Genomic DNA, 16,459 nt, shown 5'->3' with positions numbered 1-16,459 from the left:
CCCTCGGGCCGCCCAGCCATGTCGCGGCCCAGCAGCGTCTCCCCGCGGCAGCCCGGCGCGGGGGGTGGTGGCTCCGCCACCCCCGCCGCGGCCGCCTCCGCCGCGGGCCGCGGCCGCGCCAGGGGGCTGAAGGATATCCGCATCGACGAGGAGGTGAAGATCGCGGTGAACATCGCCCTGGAGCGGTTCCGCTACGGCGAGCAGAAAGGTGCGCGGCGGCCGCGGCGGCCCGGCCGTTGGGGGGGGCAGGGCGGGCCGTTGGGGGGGGCGCCGCCCCGCTCCGCGCCGCCCCGCAGGTGCGGCGGCCCCGCGCGCGCGGTACCTGCCTCCGGGTGCGGAGGGCGAGGGCCGGGGGGTGGAGATGACAGGCGTTTAAGCCCCGAATGGAAGCCTTTTTTCAGCTCCTTTTTGTCAGAATAACGCCGTGCCTGCATAGACCTTCCCGCTTTGCGGGTGTGAGGACATACCGCTGCCATTGCTTCTGCGGCTAACCGGAGAATTTTTGCACGTATGGGATTTGTCTCCCTTTTCAGGGAAATATAAGCATATTAGGTTTGGGGACTGAAAAGCTCATAACATCTAGGTGATGGTGTTAATATTACACACTGTGTTGTCATATTGTTCTTTTTATCACGTTTCTAGAAATGGAGTTTCCTTCTTCTTTGACTAGTACTGAAAGAGCTTTTATTCACCGTCTCAGTCAGTCTCTTGGTCTGATTTCTAAAAGTAAAGGGTAAGTTGGAATCTGATTTAGTTTAGAGTAAATGTATGAAATTTCATTACTAGCTGTAAATGTATGGAATTTCATTATTAGCTGTAAAATTACCTGTATTTCTCGTGTATCCTGCATTTTTACAAGGGATTTACTAGGGAGAAAAGGCTAAAAGGAAAGACAAAATAAGGCGCTTTCTAGCTTTGTTTTAGGTCTAGCTAAAGAAACTTGTGGCATGCTTAGTTTGGGATGGCTTGCCCTTTTACTCTCTTGGGGTTTTCATGCGTTCATTTAAGAAAAGGCTCCTCACCAAGTTCAGTTCTGCTTTAACTGCAGTACTGTATGCCCAAGGTTTTTACATAGCATCTGAGAACTTGACAGAGTAAAATGGCATGTAGAATAGCACCTCCAAAACAGTGCGTCTGTTGAGAAGTGCAGGCAAGAAGGGTTCATATGCAGATATTATGATGTTTCTTTCTCTTGTCCCACTCTGATTTGCTGAAGAGAAAATCCATGTTTATTTACCTGATGAGCTTAGATAAAAGCTGAGAATGCATTTCCCTTGGGAGGTAAGGTGGCAGAGCAACAAGAAAGGAAAAGTTAGAAAAAGACCCAGACAGCTGGAGTGCCATGTCAAACTCTCTTGTTTGTTTGTTTTCTGTGAACTGTTGTATAGCTGTAGCAGCATTTGCTGTTCTTCAATTTTGGTGAAATTTCATGATTCTTGCAGAGGTAGTGTAAAATACTAATTCTCTGATCGATAATTACCTGCCAACTTTCAGTGGGTAAGCACAATTCAGTAGGGTTCATGCTGGATGCATATCTTGGTTTCAGAAGAGCTTATTCAAGCACAGTGCTGTTCAAGTGAAGCTATGTTGCTTCTACGTTGGCTCCAATCTCAGGAGTGTTACAGCTGATTTCGCTGTGAATCCCTGAGCCAGTAAGTTTAGCTGAACTTTTGTATCATGTTTTGGGAACAAGGAGTGTTGGAAAGCCATGTCAGAAACACCCATGTGGTCAGCAGAAACATGCTTGGGTTGTGCAGTGCCTGTGCTGAACTGTAGCTGATAAAAACCTGTTTGAATCCTTATTGATTGTTTATGGAGTTACTTAAGTGTCTGTAAGCAGCTTCCTAGTAGATTCTGTGGTATGTTGTTTGCAGGTTTTTTCCATTATCCAGAGTGTTCAGGGTGACAGGAATCTTGGAAAACAGTTGAACTAAAATTTAATCAACTCGGAAAAAGGGAATGTTCATCTAGGAAAATATAAAGTTTATCTTTTTGGGCTATAATAATACATTGCACGTGATTTAAAAAGGAAATTTGTTTCTGTTCTACTTGGATTTAGTCTCATCAAATTTCTTCAATAATTTTCTTGAAATAACATTTGAAATGCTCAGTCTTTAAAAGCTTGATCATGATTGATTTTCATCATTGTGTTTCTTGACAGAGTATAGTTTTAATGTTAACATTCATTACCATACCTGTACTTGTTGCATAGAGTGAATAAATAACAGAAACTCTTAGGAACTGTAGGACAGTATTTTGTGTCCGTAGTTTTTTCCTTTGAGTTGACCAAGCGTATATTAATTACTTATAGCTATGAAGAGTTTACAATAAGGTTTCTAGTATGTTTTTCTTTCAACATTGAGTTAGTGTACATATAGTTGTGTACAAGAAGCTGCTGAGATGCAAGCTACTGAAGGCTAGGAGCATACTCAGGGGAAGTATTGCTGTATGTTTCTTTTCTATTTGGACAACTTTTCCCTAGATGTGCTCTTTTGATCACTGTTTCAACTTCAGTATTTTTGTTATTCTGAAATTAAATCTTGTATTGGCAAGGAGCTGAGCACAAGCCAATAGTTTAGAAAGCAGCTGTGTGCACCACTTTACCACCAGTGCATCTTTTAACCCCTGTCAGAGGCAGGGTATTTTGCTCTTGGTATGACCTTAGCTGTTATCCTAATAAGTCATGTTCGAAGTGTGTTGACAGGTTATTGTAGCCCAGGCACAAAACGGTTAGATTTCAGACATATTTACAACAGTTCTTTGCATTTCAATATCAGAGTTCAGTTTTAGAACAAATAAGCAATAACTGTTTGCACTGAAGTTTTATGATTAAATGTGTTGGCTCTAATTCTAAATTGTGAAACTTACTTTGCTAATGAACATCATAGGAATGTAGGTGCCTTTTGTTTGTTTTACTGGATTTGCTTAAGGCTTTAAATATTACTCAAATGCAGGTCATTTTTCTGTTACTTCTATTTGTTGATTTTTAACAACCTCTCTTAAATTTGTCTAGAAATCATTGTGTATAATACCTGTCACTATTGATTGATACAGTGAGTGATGGAGCTATCTACTATCTTTTGGGAAACAAATGCAATGATAGTCCTTTAAAAGAAAGTATAACCAAACAATGTTACAACCAAACATGGAGGCCTAACTGTAAAGCTATACTGGATTTAGACATCAGAAGTCACCAGTGTTTGCGCTGCACTACTTCATGTTAATAGCGTGTGGTTTTGGTGGTAGATGTTTTAGTGCATTGTACTTAGAAGTTTCTAGATATGACTTTTTATTTGAAAATAATATTAAAGTAGTCAAGAAAGAGTTTTTGTCACATATCATTACATAGAGGTAAATAGGTTACTTATTTGTAACATACAGTTTCTTTTCCTCTCAGGAAGGGAGCAAATCGATATCTGACTGTAAGGAAGAAAGATGGATCAGAACTGGCACATGCAGTAATGTCTTGCTGTTTGACTCCCAATACGAAACATGCTGTGCGGAGCTTAATTCAGAGGTTTCCTGTCACAAATAAAGAACGGACAGAACTTCTACCAAAGACTGAGCGAGGAAATGCATTTGCTGTTGAAGCTGGTATGTTCAGTGTGTGTTCTGATATGAACTTGCAAATCAACACTGTTTAAAAAACAGAACAAAAAAACCCCAAACCACAAAACAAAAAACTTTTCTTTCTGTTTCTCCTCCCATCCCAAATGGAAAAGTGCCCCAAACCAAACAGTTAATTCTCTTGGCCTTTAATTTTTAGTTAAAGGTCTTGTAAACATGTTTTCCTGAGGAAGTATAATTTAAGTGATCATGTCACCCACATTCTGATGTCTCCTTTTCTGCCAAGTTGCTTCTGAATCTTTTGGCCAATTCCAACAAAATTTGGCTGGAAAAGTATATTTCTTCAAAGATATGAATTCCTACAAGTTCTGAGGTGGAAGTGAAGAGAGAAGGGTTCTCAGGACTGCTGTGTGAGAACACCTTTATTAGGAAACCAGGCAGAGTTTGTGCTACTGCTCACAGTTATTCATGTTCTTGATAAAACAAAAAAATTATTTTTGTATTGTCATCTTCTAACAATGGACTTGATTCTGAACTAAAAACTTACCTAGACTGCATCTCCAGAACATGAAAGAATTCACTGGAAGACATACTTTTGATATATCAGTGTTTTTTTGTTGTTGTTTTTTGTTCGTTTTTTAACACAGAATGATTTTAACAAGGCTATTGCTTTAACAGTTATGTGTGTAAGTGTTGCATTCTGTTCCTGTGCACAAAGCTAGGTGTAGTGCACAAAAATACTTCCATCAATATGCGTTGTTTCATTGGGTATTTCAGATTTTTGATGGTTCATGCTTTTAAGTGCTTCTTTTATTAATTTTCATTAGGTGATATTTTAATAGGTTAACAGATTGTTTAATAAACGGAGGGAAACAATAGTAAAAGTACTTAACAGCAGCTCCTTAGAAAGGGAAGGTGTAAACTAATAAAGAATGTAAAATTAATCTCTTTACTACTCCTGGATATTACTTCTATGGTTTTTGGTCCTTTTAATGTGTTAATCTGCATCATTCTTGGCAAGACAATGCTTCTTGTAATTTAATATATTAAGCTGTTAATCACATTACATAGACATAATTGAATTTACAGCAAGCTTTTCATTTTTCTAAAAAATAATTATTAAGCAATTTTAGGATAGTATTTACTAACACCGAATTTGAAGTAGTCTCTAGTTCTGAAGATTTACAGGTTCTTTGAATACTTATGTATTACTTTCTAATACATGATGGTGTACATTGTGGGTCTAGGGGTAATAGATTCTGCATAATTAATTTGTGTTATTTAAGATAAATCATTTGGACCAGAGCATCAGACTATATAAGATAGACTAAAAGGAGATAATGAAGATAAGAGATAATGTGAAAGGAGGAGTATGAATTACAGTAAAGTTATTTTTTCTGAGGAGACATATTTGTCAGTTTGGAATAAATTAAAAATCGTTTATTTAACTATGGAGTGACTATTTCTGTGCAAACTGTGTAAGTGTGAATGTGTAAAAGTGATATGAAGGCCAAGAAAATATGCCAGTCTGCTTTTCTCGGGTTTAGTTTCTAGCTCTCTTTTTGCTTTTGATGTGTAATAAATGTTTTTAGACTTCCTGAGCAATGTTTTGAGAATTTTTTTTTTCTCAAAATAGCTATAAAAGTAATAACTCCTTTGAAAAATATTCATTTTAAGCATAGTAACAGGATACCTTACTATGAATGTGTTCTTTAAATGTGTAATGGGTGTGTCACTCTGCAGGGATGCATATAAAGTCAGGAATGTTCATTTTTCTTTAGGATTATTCAGTAATATTTTAGTGACTTTTGTATCTGTTTGTTCACATGAATTGTTAACTTCTCTTCTCAGAAAACAGAGAAATGAGCAAGACTAGTGGACGGCTTAACAACGGTATCCCTCAGGTTCCAGTGAAAAGAGGGGAATCGGAGTTTGATTCCTTCAGGCAATCGTTACCAGTCTTTGAAAAACAGGAAGAAATTGTCAAAATAATTAAGGAAAATAAAGTTGTTTTGATTGTAGGAGAGACAGGATCAGGAAAAACTACTCAAGTATGTTATTTTAATGAAATAAAAAAAAATAACAGTATTTATACAAAACTAATCTAATTTCTGTAATAGAGGATTTTTTTATGCTAGTTTTCTAGCTTTTTTTTCTGTAGTAGAAAGTCTTGGTTTTTAATAAAACTCACTTTCTTGCTTTTGAATTACTAAGCCAGCAGATACTTATTAAAAGAGTAAATGGTTCTGCACAGTTTTCTGATAAGTTTTCCATTAAAATAACTTAAAGTATTTTAATTTAAGGAGTATTTAAGGAGTATTTAAGGAGTATTTAAGGAGTATTTAAGGAGTATAGCTATCGTTTTGTTTAGCTCTTTTCCTTCTGGTTTTCTTCTCAATGTATTTTTTTAAAGATTTCTCTGAAAGGGGAGGGAAAAGTTTCAACTTCTGTTTGTGAGGGAGCTTAAACTTGACATTAGAAATGTATTTTTGCTGTCTTTCTGCCCCTTCAAGTGTTTGACACAGTAATCCTATTGTGAATTCTTTTGCAACCTGTGTAATATTGAGATGCAATTAAACTTCTTCATGATGGTAGAAAGCTATAACTTTATCACACTAAAAAATAAATTCAAACACTTTTTTTATAGATTCCTCAGTTTCTTCTTGATGACTGTTACAAAAATGGAATTCCCTGTCGCATATTTTGCACTCAGCCAAGACGCTTGGCAGCTATTGCTGTTGCTGAAAGAGTGGCAGCAGAAAGAAGAGAAAAGATTGGCCAGACAATTGGTTATCAGATCCGATTAGAAAGCAGGTAGTAACAGTATTTCTTAAAGTTAACTGATCTTGTGTAGATATCTTCCATCTTGTGTGCATTTTAAAGTACAGTATATTGGGGATATAGCCTAGTAAAGACTCAAAGGAGTAAAGAGTTCATCCTTTGTAAAGTATAGTATATGTTATTTCAGGTAATGAAATATTTAAGGGTGAAAAACAGTTTTACTATTGTAGACTTGCAGTTCCATGTAGTAGGTTGTCTTACATAAGTGAATTGCAGGAGCATTCACTCAATTTGCTTTGGCAGGGGTGGGAAGGGGTATTCTTGTACTACTTGCAGATCAAGCCTACTTTTTCCTCTTTTTTTGTTATTTCTCCCTCCTCCCCCTTTTTTTTTCCTTTTAAAATGCATAGGTTCTAATTTTACAACTTTTGGAGATAGGTAGGAGGACCAGGATGCTCTAACAAAAGCTATATAGTGAGAGTTAATAGGAGATCTAACAGGAAAAAAACAAAACTCTGAAAGTGAACGATGAAGTTGAGCATAACCTACCTATCTAGTTTGGTTTAGGTTTGGTTTATTTTTCACCTTTATCTTTGATTTTTAAAGCATGAAGTGATATAAAAAGAGATTTCTAGGTCATTTTAGGAATATTTTCCTAAAGCAAATGGGAGTGGATGAAAGTCTGAAACTGAGTGGAATTTCTAGATTCATTGAGCTGTGTAGTTGGTGGGGTTTCCAGCGATTGGCAGCAGTGTGGAGATGAGTGAGAAGATAACAAAGGGTATGGCTGGTTATGTTGCTTGTGTGAATGAAGATAATAGGTAGCTAAAGAAGACAAACACAATGCAACAGTAAAGCCAAGTTATGGAAGAATCTGAATATGCATACAAAAGCTCACAAGCCTATGAAGGGATTTAAAGAGGTACTAAAGATGAATTGCAAATGAGGTGGATGATGTGTGGAAGTATTATGATAGCTGAAGAAAAACCCAGTAAAAGTCAGATCAAAGTGGATGAGCTACTAGAAGCAGTGTGGAAAATATTACTTAAGAGGAATTAATAGGATTCTTGATAGTATTTGGAAGAGTAAATGGGAGAGATGGAAATAGCTTTTACAGATATTGAAATTCTTGAAGAAAAAAATGATGTATCAACTGATTTTTATGTCATCCAGTCAATTATAGGCAAATGCAAATATTGCAGTCGAAATATATGTTGAAGAATAGGAGCCTGCTTTTGCAAAGCAGTCCACACTGATTTTTCCAGTAAATTAAACAACACAGGCTCTCCAGACTTTCTTTTTTGTTTATTTATTTCAATTTGAATATGACTTTGTCAATGAATTCATTATCTTAAGTTTTGGAGCATAAGCCCTAAGATTCTTTAGGAACTTTCTGGGAATAGGCATTTTTTAAAAACACATAGTGAGCCTGAATTTTTTGGTAAAAGAACTATAATCTAATCCCCCTTCTGGTGAGCAGCTATTCAGTCCTTTAATTTTTAATAAATAGAGCAAAGATAACATTACACAGTTAAATGGTGCAAGAAACTGAAATATCTTTATGAACTGTTTAATAGGGTCTCTCCGAAGACATTGTTAACATTTTGCACTAATGGCGTACTACTTCGCACACTAATGGCAGGAGACAGCACTCTATCAACAGTGACACATGTTATTGTGGTAAGGATCTTATATTTCATGTGAGGGGGAGCAGGTCCATACTGATAATTGTAAGAGGAGATTCTAGGGGGTCTTATTAATTTGCAGAGCGTTTAAGATGTTCTTGTTTGGGCTGAAACTGAATTCAAGTGGTGCTTTTTTGTCCTTACCTGGTGTCTCTTATAGCATGTACACTTCTTTTTTTTGGTAAAATAATAATTTTATTGATTTCCCTTAGGTTCATGCTGATAATTGATTTTGGGTGTCATGGTGCAGTTGGGGAGAATAGAACCCTAAATTGTTTGTAACATCCTCTGTCAGCAAGCAGAAGTGTGTTAGGGAGGATCTTGTAGATACGATTCAAAGTGAATGTGTCAGAATTTCTTGTATCTTGTACTTATTTTTGAAGTCCAGGTTTGCACAAATGTCTTCAAGATAATGAGCGGTCTGATTTTCAGAAAATTACTTAAGTGTGTTGGTTTACAATTGTGTGAATACTCCCACTGTGGAGTCTGAGAAGTCAGTGGAACCAGAGTATTTATCACTTTGCCAAATTAAGATCTCCACTGCTGAAGACAGCATAATTTTAGTCGCTTAAGTACCAAAATGAAACAGGCAAGGATGCATGAAACATTCTCATACTTTCAGTCTAAAAATCTTGTATTTGGGTCTCTACTCTAAGTTCATAATGTAAAATGAAATAGAAGAATGCAGCAACAAAGATGATCACATCAATTAAGGCATATGATTGAGAGCTAAGCTTGTACATGACCTAATGGATCTAAGCAATCTGACTTTTTTTCTAATTGTGGGATAGCTTGTGTGAAGTGAGAGTTTATTAAAGTAAGTTTCATAGGATTGCAGTTTGTGTCAGTGTCTTGGAGATGAGATGCATTCAAATGTAAGTATTAGAAAAATTCCAGAAGCTCACTTCAGCCTCTGAAATCAAGCTATATGTGGCTTGTGCATTAACAGCACAGTCTGCTCTGATATCTTTATGATACTTTTTGAAACAGTTTGACTTCTGGGTATTTAAAAAAAAAATCCTTATTTAAAGTCAGTGATATCTACTACTTAATATATCTGTAATGTACCAACAAAATACTTATTTTAGTAAAATAGGTTGTAATCCTGGATCTGTGATGCTTCTGTCTCTCTCTCTCTGTCTTTTTTTTTTTTTTTAACAGGATGAAGTACATGAGAGGGATAGATTCAGTGATTTCTTGTTAATAAAACTGAGAGATGTGTTGCAGAAACAGACTGGTTTAAAACTAATTCTTTCTAGTGCTGCTCTAGATGCAAATCTCTTTATTAGGTATTTTGGAAGTTGTCCAATAATACACAGTAAGTATGTATGTCAGCTCTTAAGTCTGACTATACCTGCCTAGGATTTATAAATCTTACTAAACCATAGCAAATCATTCTGAGTAAGGGAACATGGTAAATACATTGAATGAAGTTAATCAGAGTTAGAACAATGTTGCTCTTTGAAATACTTGCAAATAGTTTAAAAAACAAACAAAAAAACCCAGAGTGAAGTGTTTTTGTCACAGGAGGTACTGTAAATGTGGGGATCCCCAATCCTCCCCCCATGTGGGTGTTCAGATCAAGGAGCAGGAAAAAGTTCTGGAGGCCCTGATCTCCGGTGTGTTACAGATCCTAGGATCTACAAGAGTCTGATTGTCATTAATTCATTCCAGTAGATTCTAGTTCCCACTTTACAGCTTCCTAAATTACCTGAACCAAAGCTGGTCCTTCTGGGGCTGTCTGAAGGAGAGAAAGGTCCTGGGTGATTTCAACTGGGCTATGGCAGAAGTCTACTAAGGGAGCAGAAATTAAAATCTGGAGATTAAATTTTCCTGTGCAGAAGAATCTTTAATGTCCATAAAGGTGGTCTAGAAACAAGCAATATTGAAAAAGAAATCAGGGTAGATTGTTAGGAGATGCAGACCACTTGGAATGTCTCCTTTGTTAGGAAGTATTCAGTAAAGCAAGCATCTCCTCGTACACTTCTCTTGAAAGTATTTTAATATAAAAGCCTCAGCTTTTTTGTGGCATCTTGCACAAAAGCTGTATTACTGTTATATCTGTAGCCTAAGTGTCAGTTGTACAGTGGTACCTGACAGTGAATTCTTTTCTTTAACCTTAAACAAAAATGGCTATTTTAAATAAAATAGCAATGAATAACTGTCAATCATGTGCATCTCTTCCCATAGTACTTCAGTAGAGGTTAGTGAAAGTCAGTGTACCCACCTGGTGTTTGCCTTTTTAAATGTTAATTTGCTTTGCAGTCCAGTAATGTTAAGAAGAGAAATGCCTGCTAAAGATACTCTTACAAGATTTTTCAAGGAAAGTAATAGTTATTCCTTAAACTAGATTGTTTTAACTTTTAATTGATTTCTCGTGTCTACAAAATTGTGGGGTTTTTTTAAATTAAGATTATCAATGGACCTAGGGAATATCTAATGTAGTATGAATCATTTATATTTTCAGTACAAGGAAGACCTTTTGAAGTTAAAGAGATGTTTCTGGAGGACATTTTACGAAGCACTGGATATACAAATAAAGAGATGGTAAAGTACAAAAAGGAGAAACAGCGAGGTTGGTATACTTTTTGGAGGGGAGTGGAGGTGTGTAGGGAATGAGGCTCATTGATTCATTGAACAATTAAATATAGTGATTCTGTATGTAAAATTCCAAAGACAAGATACTATCTGAGACGAGATTAGATGAAAGCAAGTATCTTTAAGCTCTTGATGTTTACCTTATTGAAGTAGATTAGGTAAAAATGAAATATTTTCACTTTCTTTTGATAGCTGCACATTTTTTGTCTCCTTTTGATAAATATTGTTTTATTTTTCCTAATTATTATGGAACAGAATGAAATATAATTTTGTGTTTTGTCCACATGAAAGATGTAGAAACAGAAACTATTATATGATGGCTTTTGGGTGCAATTTAAACTGCAGCTGTTATAGAGGCAGGATTTTTTTTTTTAACATATTACACAGAAGTGGTTCCTAGTGGTAACATTTTTTCACTGTGTTTCTCAGACATGAATGTGTTTAGTAGAAACATTAATCTACTTAAACTTAGTACAGTTGTCTTTAGGTTGATTAAGTAGATATATTATTTGAGAAAAAGAATTCCTAATTTACAACATAAGAAGCATACTTCTTAAATTAAGAGCTATTGCAAAATGATCCCAGTGTATATAACATACAGTCCTAACTGTATGGTTATCATGCTGCTCAGCTTTGATTATTGTGGATGGAAAAGTTCAGCTAAAGCACTGCTATGTCTTGTACTCTTTCATCTGCTTGTACACAAAAAACAGTTGTTACATGCAGGAGCTATTTCATTCCTTTTGTTTTCACCTCTGGAAAAAGATCTGGACTCAGAATTTTGCAGAAACTATTTACTTAGGAAACTTTTAAATGTACTGAGTTGGAATACTGGAGGCGGAGGAGGTTTTAATGCCAAAATGGTATTTTTACCTTGCTCTTAAAGCAGAGGTTTGCAGTGGTGGAGTTTGGGAGCCCTTAATCACTGAAACTTTATATTAGACTGGTACCAGTGTTCTAGATTAAATAAAAGATTTAATAGGTAAAACCTTTTGGCTTAGTCTAACTACTTTTTGTAACAGAAAGCAACAGATGACTAAAATCACTTTAAAACTTTTTTTGGAAATATGCATTCTAGAAGAAAAGCAGCAAAACACTCTTACTGAGTGGTATTCTGCTCAAGAAAATAATAGCAAACCAGAATCTCAGAGGCAAAGACCTGTGCCAAGTGTGGCTGAAGAGTATGATCTATTAGATGATGGTGGTGACACAGTATTCAATCAACTGGTAAGCATTTCCTTTTGTTGGAAAAATTTAGATTTACGTTATATTAGTAGACATTAAAAACTAGTTTATAGAGACATTACTCCTGCTGAGTTTCTAGGAGGGTATTAACATGTTTTAAAATATTAGTTTCTTTTTTTTTGTTAGTTTAACTGTTCCAGGATATAGCTAAGGTATGGTTTATTAGATGGTGATGTCAGTTGTACAAAGCAGTTGGTTGATTTAAACAACAGTTATTGTTTTAGGTACCTGCATATGATGAGAAAAGGGACAAAAGAACTTAGAGAGATTCGTTTTTCAATGCTGTTTTTTCTCTTTAGACTGAAAAAGATGTAAATTGCCTTGAACCGTGGCTAGTAAAAGAAATGGATTCTTGTCTTTCTGACATCTGGTTGCATAAAGATGTTGATGCCTTTGCTCAGGTGTTTCATCTCATTTTAACTGAAAATGTCAGTGGTATGTTTTCCTCTTTTTTTTTTTTTTTTTAATTCTATAAAGGAAAAAAAACTAGTCAAAGAAGCCCCAGAAATTCAAGTCATTATCTCCAGTTTCAAATTTTTTGTTACTTCTTATTTCTAATGCTAATGGGAAAAACTGAATAGGATGATTTGGATTAGTGAATTGTGTAGTTACTCATTACTGGACTTGTTCTGAAGTATTGGCAGATGTGTTATAGTATGTTTCTAAAATAGTGTTAAATCTTATAAACTGACTGTGGGATGGCGTAAGGAAATAAATTCTGTTTGGGCTGGCTTTTGTAAGTCATATTTGTATTACATTTAGATGAAATGATAACATTTGCATTGTGTTTTGCTTTTTTCTTTGTACTTATCAGTTGATTATAGGCACAGTGAAACCAGTGCGACCGCACTAATGATTGCTTCAGGGAGAGGCTTTTTGAGTCAAGTAGAGCAACTGATCAGTATGGGAGCAAATATCCACTGCAAATCATCCAATGGCTGGTAAAAAAAATAAATAAAATAAGTAAATAAATAAAACCAAACAACTAAACTAAAAATTTTTTTTTTCATATAAAATGAAAGATTTCTATTACACTTTCTGAATGAATTAATTTACCAATTTATCAGAGTACTGTAAGCAGTAATACATTTTGACAGGCTAAACAGTTTCTAACTTTTGTTTCATCATTCTTTTCTGTAATCTTAATTAAATTCTTAGTTGAACAGTCTTGAATATACAGATATACACTTCTGTTTTCAATGAATCCGATTTAACACACTGGGAAAGAAATGGAAATCTTTCTGCGTTCACTGAATTAGAACCAAATTGCTTGGCCACTTGTAGTATAAGAAAGTAACCTCTACAGAACTGAAAAAATAATATACTACAATTGCAAGGACCTTTGCAGTAGTATAGCTATAAATATGTTATGTCGTGTAAAAATATCTGTGTATCAGATTTTTCTGACCATTAATTATTTCTTTAGAAAGATAAATGTGGAATTACTGTAAATTATTGTAATATGGAAAGATAAGAATTAGGATTCCAGGACTGTGATATTTGGTAATACTATTTAAAAAAACTTGGAAAGGAATACAAGTAGAGAGGGGAAGAGAATGATCTGCCTTTTGAAGGGGTAATGTCCATAAGGCATCAAACAAACCGAAACACATGTTACTGTAGAAAACATCTGGGGTGTGACTTTTCAGGATGACTTCTGGGTGCTAGTGAAAGGGTGCTGCAAAAGGCACGGCTTACTTTTGCTCATTGGTGTGTGGTTTTTCAAAGGAATTGGCAAATTCCTTCTCCCCCCGCCCTTTCCCCCTGCAGGGGGCGTGGGGGGAGAAGGGGGAGAAATGCATGCAGGTATTTCTGCATAGAATGGGTATTCTTACTTGGTAGAGAATTGTAGCTGCCTAAAAATCATGTAGCTATTTATTACACTCATTTATGCATGTGCAAGCAGGATGTTTCAGGTCCAGCAGTAACTGTACTGATTAAACCATAATGCAGAAATTGATAAGAAAAAGTGCACTCTGTCAGTTTTCTACTGACAGAACGTATTCATATGCATCTTTTGAAGAGAGAAATAATAAAGATCACTGTGTAACTCTTTCAGGATGGCTTTGGATTGGGCTAAGCACTTTGGACAGACAGAGGTTATTGACCTTTTGGAATCCTACAGGTAAGCTGTAATTACTCTGCGGGAATAACATGGAGAATGTCAGTTTGTGTTTTGCCTTCTTTTAATCAGAACAGTTTGTAGTTTTGTGGGTTCTGAAATCTGATCTAAATAGCTAGATTTATTTGGGCATAGGAACATTTTGAAAATATACTATTATTACTCAACAGTATGTTTTATATTCAGTATCGTAGTGATTATGATGGCATAGGTCCTAGGATATATATAGTTCTAATGGTTAGGACTTCTTTTATGTCATTTACGTTGATCTTCTTCCCTGACAGGAATATCCACATCTAGACAAGATGTGGTTATATTAACTTAGCCTATCTGTATGGTGATGATAGCTGTTCTATAGTTAAAGTGCTACCATGTTCCCAAATTAAGGCTCTGTAATTAAAATGGAGCAAATCTGTCTTCTGTAGTGGGGTGGGTTTTTTAGGTGTGTGTATTGTCAATACATGATGTATCTATACTGAAAGAAACATTACAGATAAGCGATACATCCATTAAAACATTCAAGAATTGTTTTTTGATTAACTTACAGGTAATAGTTACAGCTCTGTAGAACCCTATTTTGTTATACTTTCTCTTAGTGTAGTTTCTGTCAGTATAGTACCTGCTTATACTTCCATGGCAGGAAAGTAGTTAGAAAATACATGTTTCTTTTTAGGATTTTCCCTTTTAAGCAATAAAACAAATGGCATTTATATTTTCAGTTCTTTCGGGGTTGCTTACTGTTGTGTTTTAATGAAGGATAAGATGATTAAAGTTAATGCTAAACATTCAAGTTGCATGCTTTGCTGGGTTAGCACTTAAGTCACTGAGCAGTAATAGTATTGTGGAGATGCTGTGCTACTACGTTTTAAATATTTATTAAAATTGGGTATAGTAGTCATGTTAGTCTTGATCTAAATTTGGCCTGTGTATTTACATATTTTAGTGCTTCACTGGAATTTGGAAATCTGGATGAAAGTTCCTTGGTCCAAACAAGTGGCAGTGACCTTAGTGCAGAGGACAGAGAATTGTTGAAAGCTTATCATCACAGTTTTGATGATGAAAAAGTGGATCTGGATCTGATTATGCACTTACTTTACAACATCTGTCATAGTTGTGATGCTGGTAAGTATATATACACACTTCTAATAAATTGCTGTAGATTCAGCTTTTTCTGATAAATTGTGCTTTCTGTTCAGTAATACCAAAATGGTAAAACCTTTTGGGTGCTGATATACATGGTTCTTAAGTATATTTTTGTGTGCTTGAAGTGAGTTTGTTATTTAACTCTGTATACAAATTTTCCCCCCCCCCCCCCTTAGGAGCGATTTTAATATTTCTTCCAGGATATGATGAGATTGTTAGCCTGCGAGACCGTATTCTTTTTGATGACAAAAGATTTGCTGATAATGTTCACAGGTAAAAACTCTAGTTTATATTGTTGACTTGAGTTTTTATTGTTTTTTGTGAAGATGATTAAAAAGTGCTTTCTGTCTTGCATTAGATACCAAGTTTTCATGCTTCATTCAAATATGCAGACTTCAGATCAGAAGAAGGTGCTTAAAAGTCCACCTTCCGGCATTCGCAAAATAGCAAGTATCATATGACTTTTTCCAATATTATATTGATTTATACAGTCTTTTGCCTCTACAGTTACTACAATTTTTTTTTAATTACAGATTCTTTCTACTAATATTGCGGAAACCAGCATCACAGTCAATGATGTTGTATTTGTTATTGATTCAGGGAAGATGAAAGAGGTATGGTTGGCTTAAACTTCCTTTTGATTAATATTATTTTAAAATACTAATATGAAAACATAAACTTTGAAGGGTTTTTTTTATTAGTAGGCTTAGTGCTAGTACATGTTGGAAATACATATCAAGAACAAAACTTCATGAGCAGTTTTGACATCCGTTTGTTTTATGACAAATACTGTAAACAGCCAGCTCTTAAAACCCTGGAAAAGCTGCTGCAGGCTGATTTTTTTTTTAAATGCAATCTTCTGTTCGATTTCAAGAAATGTTCATCTGTTTAGACCTCCCATCTTTCTAAGTCAGAGAAAGCTGGGAGTTCTCTCTGTCCTGTTACTGTATCCAGACCAGGTCTAATCCATAGCTAAGCTTTTAAGCTTGTTTTTTGACAACAATATTGAATGGCACTTTCCTAATTATTTGTACAGGAAACATGAGATAACATACAGTAATGAGACATTTTTAAGACCTAGGGTATGACTTAGAAAATCAAACTGAATTTCAGAGGACGTATGGTCATCAAATTTTTCAAGTTCTCATAGTAATACAATTGTGTTTTGTATTTTTGCACCAAATTTAGGAAAACTGGGAAATAATTTCCAAGTGTGGCAAAGAAGAAAACATTATTGCATATAATAACATATTTTTGCTTGGTTTGCGATATTGTGCAAAACACAATCCATGTTACAAATTACTTAGTGACTGGAAAA

At 35.5% G+C, this 16,459-nt stretch overlaps 1 protein-coding gene across 1 annotated transcript in view; it reads left to right on the top strand.

Moving 5' to 3' along the window:
* The first annotated feature begins 18 nt into the window (after positions 1 to 18).
* Positions 19 to 16,459, top strand: part of YTHDC2 (YTH N6-methyladenosine RNA binding protein C2) — a 42,574-nt gene continuing 26,133 nt past the window's right edge. Inside the window, exons 1-16 of the mRNA XM_067316736.1 lie at positions 19 to 208; positions 643 to 733; positions 3,398 to 3,594; positions 5,419 to 5,618; positions 6,215 to 6,381; positions 7,926 to 8,028; positions 9,195 to 9,351; positions 10,501 to 10,608; positions 11,710 to 11,858; positions 12,176 to 12,311; positions 12,691 to 12,817; positions 13,936 to 14,001; positions 14,942 to 15,120; positions 15,318 to 15,414; positions 15,500 to 15,587; positions 15,675 to 15,755. Coding sequence (XP_067172837.1) covers positions 19 to 208; positions 643 to 733; positions 3,398 to 3,594; positions 5,419 to 5,618; positions 6,215 to 6,381; positions 7,926 to 8,028; positions 9,195 to 9,351; positions 10,501 to 10,608; positions 11,710 to 11,858; positions 12,176 to 12,311; positions 12,691 to 12,817; positions 13,936 to 14,001; positions 14,942 to 15,120; positions 15,318 to 15,414; positions 15,500 to 15,587; positions 15,675 to 15,755 — 2,136 coding nt within the window. The remainder of the gene's footprint in view (positions 209 to 642; positions 734 to 3,397; positions 3,595 to 5,418; positions 5,619 to 6,214; positions 6,382 to 7,925; positions 8,029 to 9,194; positions 9,352 to 10,500; positions 10,609 to 11,709; positions 11,859 to 12,175; positions 12,312 to 12,690; positions 12,818 to 13,935; positions 14,002 to 14,941; positions 15,121 to 15,317; positions 15,415 to 15,499; positions 15,588 to 15,674; positions 15,756 to 16,459) is intronic.

The sequence above is a fragment of the Apteryx mantelli genome, chromosome Z (genome assembly GCF_036417845.1).
Source record: "Apteryx mantelli isolate bAptMan1 chromosome Z, bAptMan1.hap1, whole genome shotgun sequence".
In the NCBI taxonomy this organism is placed as follows: Eukaryota; Metazoa; Chordata; class Aves; order Apterygiformes; family Apterygidae; genus Apteryx; species Apteryx mantelli.
This window is presented reverse-complemented; position numbering and strand designations above follow the sequence as displayed.